At 43.8% G+C, this 20,773-nt stretch overlaps 1 protein-coding gene across 6 annotated transcripts in view; it reads right to left on the reverse strand.

Moving 5' to 3' along the window:
- The window catches only part of KBTBD12 (kelch repeat and BTB domain containing 12), a 63,941-nt gene that overhangs the window by 9,665 nt on the left and 33,503 nt on the right, over window positions 1–20,773 (reverse strand). For 5 of the 6 annotated variants that reach the window (XR_016438451.1, XM_090021585.1, XM_090021582.1 and 2 more), the window contains one exon: window positions 15,568–15,765. Coding sequence is in view for 4 of the 6 variants with exons in the window: in XM_090021585.1 (XP_089877711.1) it covers window positions 15,568–15,765 (198 nt within the window). In the remaining 2 variants the exon portion in view is untranslated. Of the gene's footprint in view, window positions 1–15,567; window positions 15,766–20,773 lie in introns of those variants that run through there. The other variant, XR_016438452.1, reaches the window with a different exon arrangement.

The following is a 20,773-nucleotide window of genomic DNA, read 5'->3' on the forward strand; positions in this document are numbered from 1 at the left end:
CTGTTTCGCACAGCCCTACTGCTTAGTGTCTGAACTGGAGCTCCTATTCATCTCTTCCTTCTTGGTTACACTCGATCATTTTTCACATGGCCTCAAAAACTGTTCCCTCACATCTAGTGACCACACATCATTGTTTATATCATGCCATTGCATGAATAATTCTGCTTTGTGGATCAAGAAAGAACTTCAGGAAGAACTTTCTGACAATGAGGGTGGCCAAGCGCTGGATCAGGCCTTCTGGAGAAGTTGTGGAATCGGCACCCTTGGAAGTTTTCAGGAGCAGGTTGGATAGACACATGGCTGGGATGGTTTAGTTAGGGCTGATCCTGCTTTGAGCAGGGGGCTGAACTAGATGACCTCCTGAGGTCCCTTTCAGTCCTACTTTCCTATGATCTTATGATGAACAAGCAAGGGAAAGACGAGGACAGAGACAATGAAAAGGACAGCAGCAAGGCTCATATAATCTCCCAATTACTAGAAGCACAGGCAGCTTCTTCCCCCTATGAAAACAGTCTTGGGGATTTACCACTCTTCCCTGGAACATCTGTATTGTCTTATCATGATCTTGAGCCAAGGTTTTCAAGCTTCCTGAAGTCACAGAACCCTTTTATATAAGCTCTTCTGCCAGAGAAGCCTGACACCTATTTTAAAGGCTGGCATGAAACCAGGTGACCTAGCCTGGCAGTGGCATCCCACCCCTCCTAGACTGCTCTGCCATTGCCTCCAGTCTCTTTGCAGGACTCCAGATGATCTACCACAGAATCCCAGGGTTTCGCAAAACACCATTTCAAAACCACTGATCAACACATGCTAATATTATATGTCACAATATCTCCTTGTTATGAGACCTAAAATACATCCAGAGCTCTTCAACAGTCCAGGAAAGTTGACTTGCACAATGCAGCAGTGAGTCCTATGGAAACAAAATGTCTTTGTAACTTCAAGATAGGCTTCCCACAATGATAATTAGGGGCAACTCTGGGTTGTGGTACCATACCCACTGGTACCATGGCGCCCCTAAAGTCAGCCCTTCCTCCAACCAACATACATCTGAATCTAAAGAAGCCATTTGCTACCCAGTCATGCAGATTCTCACAGAGCATCACAAAGTGATTCCCCTTTCCCTAAGTTCACAAATGCTAATAATATTTTTTTCCTCAGTTCTGTCTGTGGTTAACTGTAGAAGAGAGGAAAATTAAATTGAAGAGTGACAAGTCCATGGGCTAAATCCTGAGCATTTCCTTGGCTTTTGCTCCACTCTGGGAATTTACTTGACAAACATCTGATTAAAACCTGAGTAAAGACCTCCTTGGGATTTGTCCCATCTGTACCCCTTCCATTTCTGCCTGCAGCCCATGGAGAGCTAAACAGTTGTGATATTTTGCTTATCACACTCAGGCAGTTCATCAAGTAGACAGGAAGAATAAGTGTGAGAGCACCATCCATCCAGGAATGAAGACAGCAAGCTGCTAAAATACCCAGTTAAGTGTGAAGAAGGAAGGCTTGCTTGAGAGAAACACAAGTACCAACAGATCTTCTCTTTCCTATATGACACAGGAGGGCTGAGTGGGGATGGGGTTTCTTTTTTTCTTAAGGAAAAAGGATGACAAGCCACAAGATGTGACGCTGGAGGCTCCAATCCTGTTTTTTTATTGTGAAATCATCTCCTTATGCACTAAATTATTGTGCTTTGGATTTTGTTTGACATGAAATGCAGCAAAAATAAAACAACTGGTTGGGAAAATCAAACAGTGGAGCTGTCTTAAAATGTTCTGTTGGCAGTTACAGTACTTCAAAAAAGTCCTAATTAAAACATCAAAGGAGGAGCTGGAAACCCTCCCCTCAAGTCTTGCTGTGTCTTTTCCTGACCCTTGTGACTCCAAATCTTCAGTGGCCTTTGTTTTCCCTTCCTTGTGGGCTGTTGTAACTGGTTTTGTTCTGCTCTCAACAAATTCTGCTTGCCAGCACATGAGGTGTTAGTTAACTCTCAACCCTGGGAGATAAAAGAAGATCTATGTTGTTGTAATAATAGATGTGATCCATTTCTCTTGTCTTATCTCGCTTAACTTAAAAGGAAACTGCACCCATTTGGTACAAAAAGTTCAAATAAGGAGAAACAGTGCTCAAAGCATAGTTACATATTTGAGCAGAAGAAATGTATTAATAAGAAGTCAGTGAAAATTGGTACCTCAGCCCTGAAGCACTTTGATTTTGGAATTGGGGGTCAGAATCAAATCACTGGATTCAAACATGGCTTGAGGATTTTCCAAGGTGAATCTAAAACCAGCCAATGTGTCTAAATCCTGCAAGTGTTTAGTGCCACACAGTGGATATCTCACAAGAAGAAATGATTCCATGAAATTCCTGCTGCTGTGTAAATGCTAAGTATTATTTATTACCACCATTTTTTATTATGATGTTGGACACCAATAAGAATAATTAAATGTTACAAGAACGCTCTTATGAGTTTGGTTTCAGGATTCAAGCTAAAACTCAGAACTTAAACTCACCCAGGTGCAGCTCTGAGTGGCTGTCTCATCAATTTATTTTTAATTTTAACTGCAATCTCCATTTCTAAGCCTCTACCCAGTTTTGTTAAATTTTCTTATGAAAGCACAGTATTATCTATGAAAGAGATCACCTTCATCAAGCAACTGCTTCTCTTAAGAAGCCTCACGCAGTATCCCCAAACTGACTCAGTTCCACTTTCATCAGAACGCCACCTTCATCATGCAAATCATTTCTTTTTAGTTCCCTAAACATTTGTTCCATGGTTTTTACTCCTTTACAAAATCAAGTTTCATTCTACTGTAGATACTGTTTACGCATGAGGATTAACTCTTGAAGAGGCAAATTCCTGAGTTGACTTGAATACACACAAAAGTCGCATTACTTTAACTATACTGACATGTTTAAAGTGGTCCAAACTCATACGCCACCAGTATGGACATACTTAGAGCAGTGTGTCATATCCTGTCATACAGGAAGGGAATAAGCTCTATCAGCCTGAGGAACCTTTATGGTAATACCCACAGGCATTACCTATAGGCATTACATTTTGATTAACCTAATAAGTGTAAATACCCACTCACGAAGGTATTCAGAGGGTTTAATTTAGCCCAAGAATGCAGGGCCCAATCTAAGTTAGTGCACCTAAGTAGGTGCATTAATTTAGATCCAGTACAGGCTAACCCAATCTATGAAGGGGTTAACCTGATCTTGCAAACACTTTCATGTAGTTGAGCTTTCCCAGCCTGGGCCTCGGAAAGCCCAGCCACTTGTCCCAGCCCCAGAGCTGTGCTGCTTCCAAACCCCAGTATCCCTGACTGGGCAATCTCCATACCATGCACCCACCAACCGCTGTTCAAGACCTGCCAACTACCCCTATGGACTTACCAATGCCCTCCCCAACTTCAAGTTACTCATCTCAGGCTCCCCACACTGTTCCTGTTCTAGGTTTAGGCAACTTAAAGTAAGCTGCATAAACTTAGGCAAGGTGCAGTGAAAACTTGTTTGCACTTTAAGTGTTGGGTTTACTTAATTCTAGTAATAAGAAAAAAAATCACACCTTTAACTGCCACATTTATACTGGTATAGCATGTGTATATAGAACCAAGCCTAATACTGTATCTACAAATCATGTTTTGCATGTAGTTAAGAACTTGATATTTAATGTGCAAATGCAAAATACCATTTTACATGTGCAAACTGCTGTAATCTAAATACAGAACTTGCAGATATAATCTTTAACCCCCTACTTAAAACTTCAGCCCATGATATGTTGTTTATAAACTAAATGCTTACTACTTCTTGCATAATTAAATCCTTTGGATGTGGTTAAGGCTGGTTGTAACCAACCAAAATATTTATTTTCAGTAAGATGGCCATCTCCACCTATCTACTTCTATCAAAAACTTTATTTTCAAATGGATTTCACCATTCAAATATGGCCAGATTGATTGAGGAGGGGGGTTGTTGTATGATTTCTGATGCTACTTAAATCAAGACAGACCATCACAGGTTGATAGTTACACTATGCTGCAGGCAACATAAATTTTTAATCTGCTTTTCCATTCTTTTGAATTGCATTCCCTACATGGGTTGGACAGTAGCAATGTTTCTGTGTGTGTATAATATTTAATCCTTCAGACTTGCTCTTTTCTGTTGTAAGAGCTGAACTTTCCATTACAAAGTTCACTTAAAGTCAGTATATAGAAATCTAGCTGGCTATTTGTATGGCCCCATCACTGTAGGACATTACCCTCCCAGTCATTTGCTAAGTGAATCTGTCTGCACCACAGTCCTATGGTAAAGTATTCACTTTTTACAACATGGAAACTGAGGCACAGAGAAATTAAATGGCCTGCCCAGAGCTGCAGGAAGTCTGTAGCAGAGCTGGGAACTAGAACTCCATTGCTCCAGTCCAGTCCTTTAACCGTATGAGAATTAGGCCTGTGCAAAGTGGCTAATATTCACTTTGGATTTGGATTTGGCTGATTTGGGGGACAGTAATTCGATTTGGTGATTCGAATCACTGTCCTGAATCAACTTGGCCGAACCTGATTTGGAGATTCAGCTGCTGCTGAATTCGCCGACTCTCCAAATCAGACAGGCCCCATCCCCCACCCACTCTCCCAGCCCCATCAATGGCCGCCCCGGCCCACCCCAGCTCCCAGCTCTTTGAAAAAAAAAGCCTGGCACTCACCAGCTGCTGCCAGGCAGGGGGGCAATCCCCACTACCCCCACTGCCCCACACCACATGGGGGGCTCTGCCATGAGCCCCCTGATCCTTGCCTGCTCTCCCAGCCCCCTGCCCCTCACCATGGCTGCCCTGCCCACCCCAGCTCCCAGCTCTTTAAAAAAAAGGGGAAAAAAAGCCCCGACTCACTGGCTCCTGCCAGGCGGGGGGTGGGGGTGATCCCCGCTGTCCTTCAGTGCCCCATGCTACATGGGGGGGGGCTCTGCCATGAGCCCTCAGGAGACCCAAGGCTGCTGCAGCAGCTGGTGGCTGGTGAGTTTGGGGCTTTTTTTTTTTTAAAAGAGCCGGGAGCTGGGCCAGGCAGACCAAGCATGGGAGGGGCTGAGAGAGTGGACGGGGGCCAGGGGCCTCCTGGCAGATCCCCCCATGCTGCGCGGGGCAGTGGGGGGCAGCTGGGATTGTTCCACTGCCTGGCAGCAGCCGGTGAGTAGGGACATTTTTTTTTTTAAAGTGCCAGAAGCTGGGGCAAGCAGGGCAGCCATGTGGGGTGGGGGGGCAGCTGGGGGAGTGGGAGGGGGCCAGAGGTGCTCAGGGGGGTTGGCGGAGCAGGCAGGGGATGGGCCCCCCCATGGTCCCCTTCTCCAGCCCCCGCCTCCCCCGCCCCCTACTTACTAGCACGGAGTCCGGGTCCAGCTCCCTGCAGCAGCCAGCAGGGACTGCCCAAATCTGTGGAGCTCTCCAAATCTTCCAAATCGATTTGGAGAGCTTCAAATCAATTCAGACTTTTTAACTGGTCTCCTTATTTGATTCGAATTCAGAGATTCAGCTGCTGAATCGGGCTGAATCTCCTCCAAATTGAATGAGCACCCGAAGCTTCGCACAGCTCTAATGAGAATATCAAACCTTGCAGCAGCTCCTTCAGAACATACAAGTAGCATCTGCTTCCATTTTACACCTGAGGAAACAGAGGCATGTGAGATTAAAAGAGACCCATCAAAGGTCACAGAGCAAGTCAATCTTTGATCAGAGATTAGTGTCCGAGCTGCTGCTTCTCATCTGCAGGTTCTGCACAAGTGCTATTCCTCAGTCAGTCCCCTCTCTGAGCAACTGCTGAGCTCAGTCCTGGTGTTTTTATCAACTGACCTGCCTCTTTTCCATGTCTGACGGGCAAGTCTCCTGAATACACCTGTCCTACATCAGTTTCATAACAGCCACTAAACCTCTCCCTATTTAAATACTGACCAACCTCTTTCCATGAAAGAGGCATTAAAACACTGCAAGGTACGCACCATCCCTATCACCCAACCTCTAGACTCTGCTTCATTCTCCATCTCCCCCTGCAATTGGCATTTAACAGCCATACCAAAGCTACTTTGCTTCAATTTCAGCATGGGGTTTTTGTTTTCAAATCTTTCCTTTGTAGGCCATGCTCTACACCAGAGAACAGCCAGTAATCTCTGCACAACACATGACTAACACACTGTCACTGATCTTCATGGCATAGCTGCTCTCATATAATTACCTAGCATAAATATTGAATGGTTTTAGGGAGGGGAGTTTGTGTTGCAGTGGGTTAAATGCTCTGGTAGCCTGTCACCATGGGATGCACAAAAACCTCATTGGATAAGAGAGAATTCACCAGGTCTTTCATCCTCGACCCTGTATCTGTGTACAGCTAAGGGCCAGATTACAGACTATTCCACATATGCACACAGAGGTATAAGAAGGAGGCTTAAGGTGGGCCCTCCTCCCCCAACCTGGCTTGAGAGAGGGAGCACCCTTGTGAAACTACCATGTTGCCCTTAAGCGCATGTGGGCTGCACCAATGAGTTGTGCCCAAACTATTACCCACTATTTTGGGAGTGTTTGCTTGGCTGACCCAATGTAGAACAGGCTGAGACTTAGTGATTTACCTGCTTGCCAGCACACGCTGCCCCAGCGCTAGAAGCAGCACAGAGTATATCCTCAAGGACATACAGAGCAGGGGGAGCACTGTGGGGGCAACCTGGTACTTGGGTTTACAAGACTGTATTATGCTCTAGTAATATACAGGTCCATGTACTGTATGAGTGTAAATACAGTACATATTACAATGCTGGGAGCTTTAGACAGTCAGATGCATAGGCAGGTGTCCGCATTACACTTCAGAAAGACAACACTGCCAATCTGTCCACTTTGCTTAATATCCTGTGTGCTCAGGCAACCTGAAAATGGCAGGGAATCAATTACAGCAGCTCCTGCAGCATTTATTTTCCTTGTAGTTACCTGCTTCAGTTTTAGTTGGCTCTCTTCTTTGAGATCAGAGGCCATGTGGTCATTGACAGGGGCACATAGGAAAACAGACTGTAGACAATAAGCTGCCCTCCACAATGGGATATCAGTGTACAGGCAGGCAGCTTTAATGACATGGGAGCAGAAGTTATTTCAATGATCTTTTTTTGGATTGTTCATTTTACCTTCAGGCTCCAGAACTTTTCTAGAGGTTTATACTTTTCAGGCCTGTTCATGCTCTCTTACTTTCATGTGTAGTCTTATCTGACCCAATTCTCATCAAAGTGAAAGGCAAAACTCATTTCCATTTCCATGATAGCAAAACTGAGCACAATGGTTTTAAAGGGATCATTCGCATGAACAAGGGCTTCAGGATCAGGCCCTCATGGGAAGAGAATTATTGGTCTCCGTATATGTTCAGACTATGTTGATAAATGCTTTACAAAGGGTTAGTAAATTATTAATTGATATTAGGCAAGTGATGTATACACAAACAATGTGTGTTCAAGATAATTATGAGCACATTAGTAGAAGTTATACCAAGCTATAAGCTGTGTTAGAGCGGTAAAAACCCCTGCTCCCCGACAGGCCAAGTCTGTGCTTGATGGGCTAGGGCTGTCCCATGCAGCATGTGGAGTGAGGGATGGGGTTTGGCACTCTTGGGCAACCCTTCTGATGTCATGTGTCATGATTGCCCCTTGCACTGCCATACATGCAGACCCCCACACCCACATTACTTCATATACCCCAGCCATGCTCCCCCTACACACATACTCCCCCTACACACATACCCCCACAAAGGGGGTACAAGAAGAATGGTCATTCCTCAAGGAAGCGATCCTAAAAGCTCAAAGGAAGTCCATAATTTGCGTAGATCTTGTAGGGGAACACCTACCAGAGCTGTGCGAAGCTTCGGTCCCTGATTCAACGCAGCAGAGATCAGGGAATTGAATCAAATCAGAGGACACTTTAATATATCTGAATGGAATCAGAACCCCCCGAATTGATTCAGAGAGATTTGGAAAGATTTGGCAATTCGAACATAGGCATAGACACAGCTTTAAATGTTTTTTCTGTATAATTTTAGGTAGCAGGCAGCTTGTGAAACTGTGAGGGCACGTTGTAAACACAGAGCCAATGAGACTTGCTTGTCACCAGAAATTATAAAACCCCTTCTTAGGGGAAGGTTTAGCAAAATAAACCAGTAAATATTGTAAAGGTTTTTGATGGAAATAAAGACTGATTTAAAAAATATATTATCACAGGGTTTGTGTGCTATGCTGTAGAGTGGGCTGTCATTTTTGGGTGGGACAGAGCAGGTGGTAAATTTCCCAGAACCAGGGGATGTGTTGTAAAGCAAGTAAACGTACCAGCAAAAAAATTTAGATATGTAACCAGAGCATACCTCTACATATTTTATAACTATAGGGATTCTCAGCAGACCTCTAAAGTGTACAACATTCCTGAAGAAGGGTAGAAACCCTGGTCCATTTCCAGGTTCACTGCTGAGCACATGGAGGCCCCCACACACTCCTGTGGGATGCGCCATCCACCCCAACATCACAGCAATCACAAGCCACACTGGTACCTTGAAGTATGTAGAAAAAAGATTTAAAGCGGTGTCTACATCCGAATCACTGATTCTCCAAATTAGCATTGACACTTCAGATTTGGATTCAGCTAAATCAAATCAGGGACAGTGATCCAAATCAACAAATCGAATCACTGTCCCTGATTCAGGCTGAATCTGAATCCAAATTGAATAGGACCCACTTTGCACACCCCTACTATTAAGCACAGGCATTTATTTTCTGAAAAATAGATTTCTGTGTGTGTGTGTTTTAGGGTGGTGGCTTTTAATTTTGCAGAGGGGTTTTTAAAGGTTGGGGGCTCTTCAGAGTTGCAGTACGTGTATGATGTTAAATTTAGGATTCCATTTGTGGAAAATGAATTCTTGATGCTAAGATGTAAATTGTATATATTTCCTAAATGATCTCATGCAATAGATTCATAGATTCATAGATTCATAGACATCAGGGCTGGAAGGGACCTCGGGAGATCATCGAGTCCAGCCCCCTGCCCAAAGGGCAGGAAGTCAGCTGGGGTCATGGGATCCCAGCAAGATAAGCACCAGGCTTAACTCGTTCAAAAACCTAGTGCGTGCAAATACTGACATGATGCTCCAAACCTTAATTTGCTCGAAAGCCTAGTGTGTGCAAACACTAATGCGATGCTGCAAAATAAACAAGTTTAAATTTTATAAACCTATTTAATTTAATGAGGATTAAAACCTGTACCAGCAAAGAACATGGTGTTCCAGAGAATCGGCTCCCCAAAATACCAGAGGACCAGGAATCAGACCAAAGGCCTCTTACAACATTACCACAAAACCAGAGAAATCAACCTTCTTAAATATGAGAGTCCAAAAGGTTGATCACTTCTATCATGTGACTGGGGGTAGGGTTTGTCATGTCATGTGTCATGTGACTGGGGAAGGGTTTATGTCACATGTCATGTGACCTGGGGCCTGGGGATGGGATTTGTGATATCCTGCATCATATGACCAGGGTAGGGTGGGGTTTGTGATGTCACATACCATATCAGGGGAAAAGGAGATGTCAAAGACCATGTGACGGGGCAGGACTTCCAGTCCCAAGATGGTGGCCTAGATGGCCACCTGTCAAATTAATGAGTTGGTGTTTCTATATAATACTTTCATCATTTATTACCCCCTTATAAACTATTCGTATGTGAACATTTTTAAGCCGTGGAACTGAATTGCTCATTTCGTCCCATTAGATGTTCTGTCAGAATCAGACCTGGAGTGAGCAGGTGCAGTCCACCATGACTGCTGTGACCTGGACTAGCCTTATTTACGGCAGAGCATTTCTAGCTAATGAGGGCTGGGTGAGTCAGCAGCCATCTCTGGGAACAGAGCTCACCGGAGAGCTCTCTGTTGCACTTAGGTTTCTGAGAGTGGACTTATACATTGCTCTGATTAGCGGACAAATTAGGTGAAAGATCAACATCAGCCTGGATTCAAGACACAGGCCTGAGAGATGGTTTAGGGCTGGCAGCGTGACAGCAAACAAGGAACATATATTTATACAGAATACAGCACAGGGATCCTGCATCCCTCTTATTAATAGGAATTCAGGGATCAACGCTGTAGATAGGAGAACTTTAAATACAGTCTTCCTCACTGCCTTGTGCCTGATATTGGAGAAAAACAAGCACTGTTGCAAACAGATAGCAATCAGGCAAGAACATGCCCTCCTGCTTTATTTAACTCGGAACATAGCAGGGTGCCTGAGAAACAGTTTTGCTCCAACCACACATCCCCCAAAATTCACAAGTACAGTATTCATTGCGCCAGGGGCCTTAATATGTCTAAATTTAATTTGCTCCCAGTAATGTACTGTAACCACTCTAATCACAGACAAGGATAATGCTTCTCCATCTAAATCATGTAATGGATGAGACAGAGGGGAGCAACCTTTATGGTAGATTAGTCGAAATAAATAGCGGTTCAGCTAGTCCACTGTTAGAAAAGGGTGGCCTGGAGAGGCAAATGCATTAGCTCAGCTGGAATACCCCAATTACAACATGACTCTGTATTACTTTAAACTAAATTCTGTCCCTATGTATGTATTTGCTTTCACTGTGCATGTACACGAGGAGGAGGAAGAGGCCAGAGAATTTGTTAGGATTAGGGACATAAATAGCTCTGTATATAAGGTTACAGTTGTACTTCAGAAGTGTCACTAATTTGGAACAGATACCATGGCTACTTTAATAACTGCAAGGATAGAAGTCACACCTCCTGCTCCAGAATCAGAGCCTTGAACTAAAGGACAATCTCCATTTGTGATATAGTATGGGGCCTGTGACACAGCTGAGTTGAGAGGTGTAGTTAGCCATGTTAGCCTGAAGTCAAGTAGAAGGCAGGGTAGATTTACACCTTAAGAGTATAACCAAAATACTTATGTATGTGTGTGTATGAATGTGTGTGTGCATTATTAAATACATACATGCAGTTATTAAAATAGCCATGATATGTTTTAGTCTACTGTTACTTCTACAGTGCAACAGTAACTACACACGCGCGCACACACATACACACACACACACAAGCTTTTGTGAGCAAGCTTTTGAGAGCAAGCTTTTGTGAGCTGAAGCTCATTTTATCAGATGCTGTGCTTCTAAGGAAGTAAGCTTCACCTAACAAAAGCTTGTGCTATATATATGTACACACACACACACACACTCATACCCACAAACAGAGTATGTTACAGCTTGGATTGGCTACCATGCTTGTATATCATAGCCTTCTAACAGAGCCTATCAAGGCTGGTCACCTCAGCTGTGGCAGAGTAAATTTGTACCTTATAGATTAACCAAAGTAGATTTTATGTTTTTTATATATATTTATTACACACATTCACACACACATATAGGTATGTATAATCTACTTTGGTTAATCCATAAGGTGCAGATTTACCCTGCCTTCTATGCAGCTGAGTTGACCAGCTTTGATAGACTCTGTTACAAAGCTATGATATACAAACACAAGCTCTAACATACCATAGGGAAAATAGTATGTATTGGTTGCTGCATTTGAGACAGTGAAGTGAGTAGCTGGCATTTCAGATACACACAGTTCCATATCAGTGGAGTTATGTGATGAGGACAATAAGGGCTTTTAAAGCAATGGACCAATAATACCAGAGGTTGTACTTCAGGTAGGGCCTTCAGTATTTGAATTCAGATATCTTTTCTTTTGTCATGTATCCAAGGCTCTGTGAGTGTGTTGGCTTTGAATGATAACCAAAGCATATGCTCTTAATGAAGGCTAGCACTTAATTAAACAAAATAGTCACTTCAAAAGACCCCAACCCTACTACAAACCAGGCTCCCACTGATGGCATCTATTCACTCTACCCCCAGAAAAGGCCTAGGAAAAACATGCATTTGGCAATGTAATGTGAAGGTCAACAGCTCTGAGTTCTGGCCAATCAGCCACTGAAGCAAATATCCCACTACCAGCACGCAAACAACACGTGCACATCTCCGTTGGTTTAACCCAAGAGTAAGAGTATCTCTTGGGTTAAAGAGTCCAAAAAAAAGTGTCAAAGAAAAAGGAAACTCGCCTGGCAGACATTTTATAAATATGTAATGTAATGCTGTATAGCTTAACAACTTCTTGCCACATCTTTCAGCAGAGCATACTAATGTGACTGCTTATACCATACATACAGACTGCAATGCTAAAAGCTGTCAACCTGTGCAGGTGTCAGGGTTTCATTTTATGTAAAAAAGCAAAGGAATTATAAAACGTATCAACAAGAACATTATGCAGTCAATCTGCAAAGGTTGGTTTAAAATCAGTAGCTATGGCAATAGCTCAGCAGAACCCTTAGAAGATGACTGGATGGCAATTGCCCATTGCATTGCACCGAAAGTTTGTTTACTTCATCGAGCTTTTACAGTGGGCAAAACTATGAACTGTGATGGACAAAAATGAATTATAAAACCTTTCTGAACATCTTTGTGGGTGTCACATACTGGTAACAGGCAACAGAGTATCAGAGAAAGAGATTTATAATTCCCTCCTGCCTTGATATTAGTTTTAGCTACTGGAAGAGCCAGACTAGTTAATATGTAAGCCACTAAAAAGAAGGTTCTCAATTCCTGTTAAGGTGAGGTATTCAAGCAGACAGAAATCACATTCTGGTACCCAGAAAGGTCATCACCAGATATAAGGTCAGGGGAAGATGGTGCTTACCAGCAAGACAGCCTTGAGGAGTCATTATCCTAATCTGGACCAGAGCTCAGACTTTCCCAAGACTGCCCCTAAACCAAACCCTGCCCACTAGCCTCATCAAAGTCGGGTGCAGTTTCACCATTCAACAGGGCTGAAATGCTTTGCAGAGCTTATATCTCCTTGGGTCAGACTTGGACACGGTTTGGGCTCAGACCATCTTTGAAGCGGGGCTCGTGTGCTAAGCTCGACATTGATAGCCATGCTCAGATACCCATGTAGATTCAGCTCACTCTCATCAGGACCCTTTGTGGGGTTTGAGTTGTTGCCTAGGAAAGCCAATCTATATTATCCCTGATTCTCCCCATAATCCCTAACTTTAGAACCAGTACCACTTTCTCCCTCTACTTTGCCTCCTTACCCTTCCAGCTACCAAATGGGGCAGGAGCTCATCAAATTTCCATGGGACTTGGGACTAAGAGGAAAGAGAGAGTGCAAGGCAAGCAGCCAGCATCTAGCGCTTGTCCAATGACAGATGACTGGAGTTGTTACAGTTGTCAAAATAATACTCTTTGTTTCTATCTTGACTAAAAACCCAGGAGGTTACTTACACAAAAACTGTATTAAAAGAATGTAGTTTTTCAGTCATGTCCTCAAAAGTTAGGAAATGCCAGATTTATGACAGTCTCTGCACTTTTTTGGGTCCCCTCATTTGTTTAATACAGGTTTTAATATGCATACTAGGTTTTTTTTTCCTGCAGGAACCGTGCCTCAGTGAATAGAATGAGCCCACTAGAAAGTACAATTATATTTAAACAGATGACTGTAAAACTGGCATTTTCTACCTTTCAAAGGCTTGATTTCCCTTTTAAATAACATTATTGTCATGTAGATTTTTGTATGCCATCATATATATCGCAGTGGTGCAACAGGAATCAGGATCCCATTGTTCTGTCATTGTACAAACACATTGCGAAAAAAATGCAGATTTTCGCCATCTTGAAATCCACACTGAGACTTTTTGACTGTTTCCTCACTTTTTGACTGCTTCCAATCTCGTCCAGTCCCAGTACTGGCTCTCTCTATATATGACTCAGTGCCAAAGCGTGATGGTGTTTTACACAGTGTGTTTCTATGGCTCTGAACCATAGTACCCTTATTCAGCAAGTTTTATACTAAACTGTTAGTCATAGTGAATGTAATTGCTTCATTTACTGACAGAATGGATTGATCTTTTGAGATTTGCACTGACTAGGTTTAGGCTTTTTTCCCCCCTGAATGTTGGTGTGAGACAGAATTAGTAAAGCATGAGGGCACAGGGTGTTATCCACGGAAATACAATAACGTGTCATAGGCGCTAGTGCTCTGAGCTCACACGATTCTAAGCACATGACAACAGAAAGGTGATACCAGAACGTTCCTGTCAGAAAACAATTGTACTATTGTCTTCAGGAGACGACTTCTTTTTGCTTAAAAGCAGCAGTGGGAGGAAAGGTGAGTTGGAAACCAGTAGAACAAAACAACACGAGAAATTTCAGTACCCAGACAGCTTTACCCAAGAGCTTACGGCATATATAACTGCAAGTGAAACCCACTTGGGACTGGAGTCACTGCCATGTGGAGGATCTGTATCTCACAGTGGTACCATGTGCAGATCTTGGGCAGCGGCTGGTTCAACATGGCACTAGTACTGGAGAATGCATCTGCCTCACTGCTTTCTCCTAAAACATGAGCTATGATGGGGGCTACTATCAGGTGGCTTCATGTGAGTACTGGGGACTGTGCATGGGTAATAATAACAGTAATGTAATCTTTTATAGTGCTTCTTGCCTCAAAGGACTGTGGTGTTTTATTAACAGGGTACATACAAAACCACTGAAATGTGCAGTTAGCCAAGATGTGAAATGGCAGATGCCAGTGATTTGGGAGGAAAACTCACAGAGAGGAAGGATGGTCTATTTGTTAGTGAAGCAAAACCCCTGTGCTCAGTTCTTAGCTCTGCCACAGACTCCCTTTTGTGACTTTGGCAAGGCATTGAGGCCCAGATCCTCAGGTATTTTAGGTGTCCAATTCCTATTGAGGTGCCAAACTTTCACTGAATTGTCAGGAGTACGGGGTGCTTAAAACCTTTCAGAATCTGGACCTTAGTCTCCCTGTATACTGACTCCCTGATCATGATAGAAGGGGAATAATAGCACTTCCTACCTCACAGAGGTATGATGAAGAGAACTCATTCAATATTGTGCGAACCTCACATGCTCTGGTAATGGAGTGAATTTAGAGATGTCTGGCAAAGGACAGCCAGGAAGAGCCCTAGTTTTAGAAAAATATCTAAAAGTTCTTGAAGGAGCAGAACATAAATGTATGACTAGTTCCTGATCTCATTTACACTGATGTAAACCCAAGATAATACTGCTGAAGTATGAGGAGTTACTTTGACCTCCAGCCCTGGAAATGTTCAAGAGCAGATTAGACAGCTATTTGACTGGAATGGTTTAGTTAGGGATGATCTTGCCCTGAAGCTGAAGGGTGGATTGGATGACCTTATGAGATCCTATCCGGCCTTATTTTCCTACGATTTGGATAGAGGCAACAGAGATTAGTACCTGGTCCTTTTGTATTTTAGTTTGCGCTGAAAAGATCAGCTGAGACTAAACCTCGTGGAACACAATATACATTGCCATTAGGAAGCAGAAATGCAGAGACGCTGAATCAACTCTGTGGTTCTGGAGAGTGTGTGATTAAAACTAGGTCACCTGCTGAAGGTCTGTTAGTGCCGGGGAACAGAAAAGGTGAATTATGGATGAAACCAACTCTGGTCAGATTTGTGTGGTACCTGCTCCACGAAATCCTCCGCAAAGATAGAGCTTCCCCTCCACAGAGCCAGCATTGGTAGAGTTGGTTCGCAAGGCGAGGAGAGGAGAAGGCATAGGAGGCCCATCCCTCCAGAAGTCTCCATCTGGGTTATAAATCTCCACTGCATCAAGACATTTCCGTGCCTGCCCCCTGTCTCGACCCAGGCAGCCAATTCCACCTGGGGAGGGAGATATATAGAGATTAGGCAGACGGAGAGGTCACCAAGACAGGAATGCAGCAGCATTGGGATGCCACTGAAACACATTGCTTTCTATGGAGTTATTTTTAATTTACATGCACCTGTTTCCCACCCACGATAGATTTTTTTCCCTCTTTTAATTCCCAGATGCTGTCTAATAAGATTTCCTCTAACCAAAAGCCACAGGATCTTCACTACAGAATTCACTGCTAATTTAGGGAGTGGTTCTGTTCTCAAACCAGAAATGGCAGGAAGAACAAAAGAAACTTTCTCCAAACCCAAAGGTACACAGTCCTGTTTTTGAAGCACATGGTAGATTTTGTCTGTCATTGTCTGTAGTGGCCAGATCACACTGTCCTTCTACTACAAGGATCAAAAAATGACTTTTGCAAAAGGCAGTGACCATTGTTGTTAATGGAGGAGTTTGGAGGGTTTCACTTTTTTCAAAGACAGGAAGGAGTTTCAGAGAGCAAACTGACTGCAGATAAAAATACTGTCCCTAAGAAAGAGAGACAAGACAAGCCCTACTAGTGAAGGGTTAATCAAGATAAATACCTTCTATGTTTAGGATGCTTGACCTCCTAGCTGCTGCTTTGTTTTTAAGACTTAGTGCATCAGCCTGTAGACATACCTACAGTGTCACTCTGTGCTACCCTGTGCACTAACACTGTACTGTAAGCATTGCACTTCCAAATCCTTTCCAATGAGAGAATCCAGGTTTTGAATTCGCAGCCTTTTCATCTGAAGGATTGATATGCTGACGTGCCCTAGCAGGTTTCCCATCTGTGCCAGTGGATACAATACCCTGTAATGAGCACTGATGGCATGCTAAAGCAGCTCTTTTGTGTATGTGCGTATGTGTGACCACTTTTAAATATAAAATGACAGCAATATTCATGCAATTTCCACATGAAGGGCCAGATTTCCAAAGGGGCTCCAGCTACACATGCAGGACCCCACAATTGTGCAAAATCAAAATGGATGCTAATGCAGATAATTACCCACTTATTATGTGCAGAAGGGAGCACCAGCATATATTGCTAGAACAGTTTTGGGGGGAGGGGCCATTCAAAATTTTGGTTGCTAGTGTAATGTTATGAGGATGGTCAGTCAGTGAGATGAGCCCACACTGTTTAATGTTTTAATTACAAAAAGGTGTTTTTTTCAGCTGCCTCTTCACTGGGAATATTTTAACTTTTTGGGCAGTCTCTAAAGGCATTTGCCAGGATCCTTGTACAAGTAGAAGCTGTCATGTCCTGGACTCATCTCTTTTCTATTTCTGGTTAGTAGTTTATAACAACCAAAGATAAGATGAGCCATTCCTACTTTTACATTGAGTCCATGGCAGCAAATTGGCACAGGAGTTTGAGAGCCTGGCACCTGAGCCCAAGAACATTCATGTCAATAGGGCTAAGTACAGATAGTCAAAAAGCCTGAGGCTAAATTGATTCAGTCTTTGCAGATTAGTCTATGCTGTGTAGGTTGAACTGATAAGCAAGTGAACAGACATTCACTTTTGATTCAGAAATGCAGCCATAAGCTTGCAGTGGCCCAAGCCAGAAGCTGGGGGTGGGAAGGAAGGAGGGCTAGAGCATACCTTCCTGCTCAACTGGAGCAGACAGCTTGGGCTAAGACTAGCTTGCCAACCCTGGGGGGGAAGGGGGTGTTGCAGGGGTGGTGCAAAGCAACCTGGGATGCTGGAGTTCTGTGAGTTAACTTGAATCTGGAGGGGATCTGGGATAGACAGTCAATAAACCAATTTAACTTAAGTCAGTTAAGTCTAATATTACATTCATCCAAGTTTATTTTAAACTAGTTTTTGGCCACTTTGAAAGTGATTTATGTGCACTGAGCTTCTGGGCTATGTACAGACAGTCAAAAAGCCTGAATTGATTCAGTCTTTGCAGGTTAGTCCAAGATGCAGAGATTAAACTGAGAAACAACTGGACAGACATTCACTTTTGATTCAAGAAATGCAGCCACATTCCTGCAGTGGCTCAGGCCAGAAGCTGGAGGGCACTAGAGCACAGCACTCTGGCATGGGCTGTGGCCAGCCAGCATGGGCTGTGTGTTTGCCTTCTCTTCTTGCTGCCCCTGAGGTCTCTGGGATTTGCAGCCCTCAATCACAGCAGTGGGACTCTGCAGGGTTGCTCATCACTTCCTCTTTCTGGTTCCAGGTGCCTCTGGGATTTGTAGTCTACAGTTGCAGCCAGCAGTAAGTTTTTAGCAGGGCAGTGTAGGGTAGCTCTGTACTCAGGGGAAGAGGAATTTAACCTCCCACCCTGGCCCCAGACCCCAGCCAGGCAGACCCTGCCTCTCCCACCAACCCTTCTCTGCTGGGGCAGACAGCACAGCCCAGCCCAGGGCTGCAAAGCATGCTGAGATTCTGGGGGACTGTGATTTAACCTGAACCAGGAAGGAGTCTGAGATAGAAGATTCATAAACCATTTTGACCCAAAACAGTTAAGTCTGATACTACATTCAACCAGGTTTATCTTAAATCAGTTTCAGCCATTTTGAAACTGATTTATGTGCACTGAGCTTCTATTATATTACAGGTTTAAACCAGTTTCTGATGATTTAAACTGGTTTATGTGTAATTTTTGTCCCTAGCCCTGTTGTGTTATGGATTTGAGCTAGTTTCTGATCATTTTGATCAGTTTATATGTAATTGCTGTCCCTAGCCTAGGAGTCCTCCCACTCACTGAGCAAACCCAGTGCTGGGTGTATATCATTGATCAGAGAACTATATGAGCTCTCCTATCTCATCATCAAGTACCAGTGCTTTCACTTAAGGCGCTCTCAGTTGAGAGGACATGAAGCATGTACACCTTAAGGCTACCAAGGATATTTATCTCAAAAGTTCTAACCTGGAAGGACCAGGGAATTTTTTAGTGCTTGGCTGCAGTAGGGCAGCTAACGAAAGCAAGCTAGTAGAGCTTCAGCTTACAGAAGGCAATGAACACTGCTAGATTGGGAAAGCATCCAAAGAACAGCAGTAATTACTCGGGCTGTGCAAAGCTTCGGTCCCTGATTTGATTCAGCGGAGATTCAGCCCATTTTGGTGGCCAAATCTCTGAATCTGAATCAAATCAGAGGACCCTTTAATCTCTTTGAATTGAATTGGAACCCTCTGAATCAATTCAGGGAGATTCAGAGATTTGGACATAGACAGCTTTAAATGTTTTTTCTACATACCTCTAGGTAGCTGGGGAATGCTGGGGTGCATGGAGTGTCCCACAGAAGTGCGGGTGCTCCCCAGTGCACTCCACAGCAGACCCGGAAGTGGACCAGAAGCACTGGAGTGGATCACCCTCCCCCCCGCTCAGTGACTAGTGCCTCCTGGGTCTGGCAGGGGGGCACCCAGGGTCCCCCTGCAGCCGATCACCAAGCCAGAGGGGTGCAGGGCCCAGCGTGCTCCCCAGCAGACCCAGAAGTGGACCAGAAGTACTTCCGGTCCACTTCTGGATTCATTGCCAAGCACATGGAGGTCCCCTCTCCCCCAGCGCGAGCCATGCCTGGTACCTCAAGGTACATAGAAAAAACTTTTAAAACCGTGTCTATGTCTAAATTGCTGGTTCTCCGAATCAGCATCGAATCTTCAGATTCGGATTCAGCCGAATCGAAGCAGGGACAGTGATCTGAATCAACGAATTGAATCACTGTCCCTGATTTGGGCCGAATCCAAATCCGAATTGAATAGGGCCCACTGCGCACACCCCTAGTAATTACTTTAGTCTTGATATGTGCCTGAGAATGAGTTTCAGGTTTACAGAGGTTGGCAGATGGAGGGTCGCATTACAGCCAAGGCTGCTCCTAGACCAGCATTGCCACATTTAAGAACGCTTACTTCTCACAGTTGTTCCAGCTGGAAAAAAGACAACCTTTTCCTTCAAGCCAGAGTGGTGGAGGCACCCTCCCTGCATAGCTCTAGCTGTGGTATCAGGACAGCTCTGCCTGAGCTTCTTTGTTGGAGTCCTCAGCCCACTTCAGTTCTAGTTGTGGCTTGATGTTAAGTTCAACCCCTTTCAGAGCAGGGAATCACCAAGTTCAAGTCCAGCAAAAGCTTTTCCCCTTCCCCACTGAGCTCACCTGTCAGCTCCTAATCTTTCAGGTAGCTTCTTACATGCCTGACCCCCACTAGCAGCCTCCTAGGCTAGGGACAGAAGTAGGGGTTCAGGCATGTGGGGGGCTAATATTCACTTTGGTTCAGTCTGCACAGGCTACATTAACTTGCAAAGCTTGAATCGATTCAAGCTCAGGCTTTTTGAGTCTCTGTACTTAGCCCTAAAGTCCTAGCAAGGCTTTTTACACAATAGGGGCACCCTCAATCCACTTTCCTGTATGTAAATAACAGAGGGAAAAGTGCAAGAGCGTTTGCCGGTAGGATATATTTACACAGCAGTCTGCAGCATAGCACAGATAGCTCATTTAAAGCAACCTTGAGTATCTTGAGTACCAGAAGCAGGCCCTGCAGAAAGGGGGTCATGGTATTGCTGAGGCTACACTATTTCTGATACCTGAGCTACCTTGTTTGACACTCACTTGGGAATATCTGCTGTATGCTGTGATCTGTAGGGTGGGTTAGTTATTTAATCTGAAGGATGGAAAGATTTTGCTGTTAAATTGCAGGTGCAAGAGACATTGGAGCAGTACAAACAGGCATTTTTCTGACTTTGATTTGTCACCCTGCTGCATCAGCTTGTGCACCTAAATCCAGAGCTGCCTGTGGAACTTTTTAAGGAAGGTTATTACCTTTATTTTATGCATATGAATAAAAGATGCAATAATAACTGGGCACTGCAACTTTGCAAGGAATAAAAATGGCAATTTGTACTGAGTCAGAATAGGATTAATGTGGCACAATGTGTATAACATTACAACAAGTGCTTTACCAGAAAATCCAATCTTCACCCGCTAATATAAACAAACACTCCTGCTGGTAAGCTGGGGAATCAGCTTTTAAACATTTTCCTGGTATAATTAT

Source organism: Crocodylus siamensis, chromosome 11, assembly GCF_052110815.1.
Source record: "Crocodylus siamensis isolate JL-2025a chromosome 11, ASM5211081v1, whole genome shotgun sequence".
Lineage (NCBI taxonomy): Eukaryota > Metazoa > Chordata > Crocodylia > Crocodylidae > Crocodylus > Crocodylus siamensis.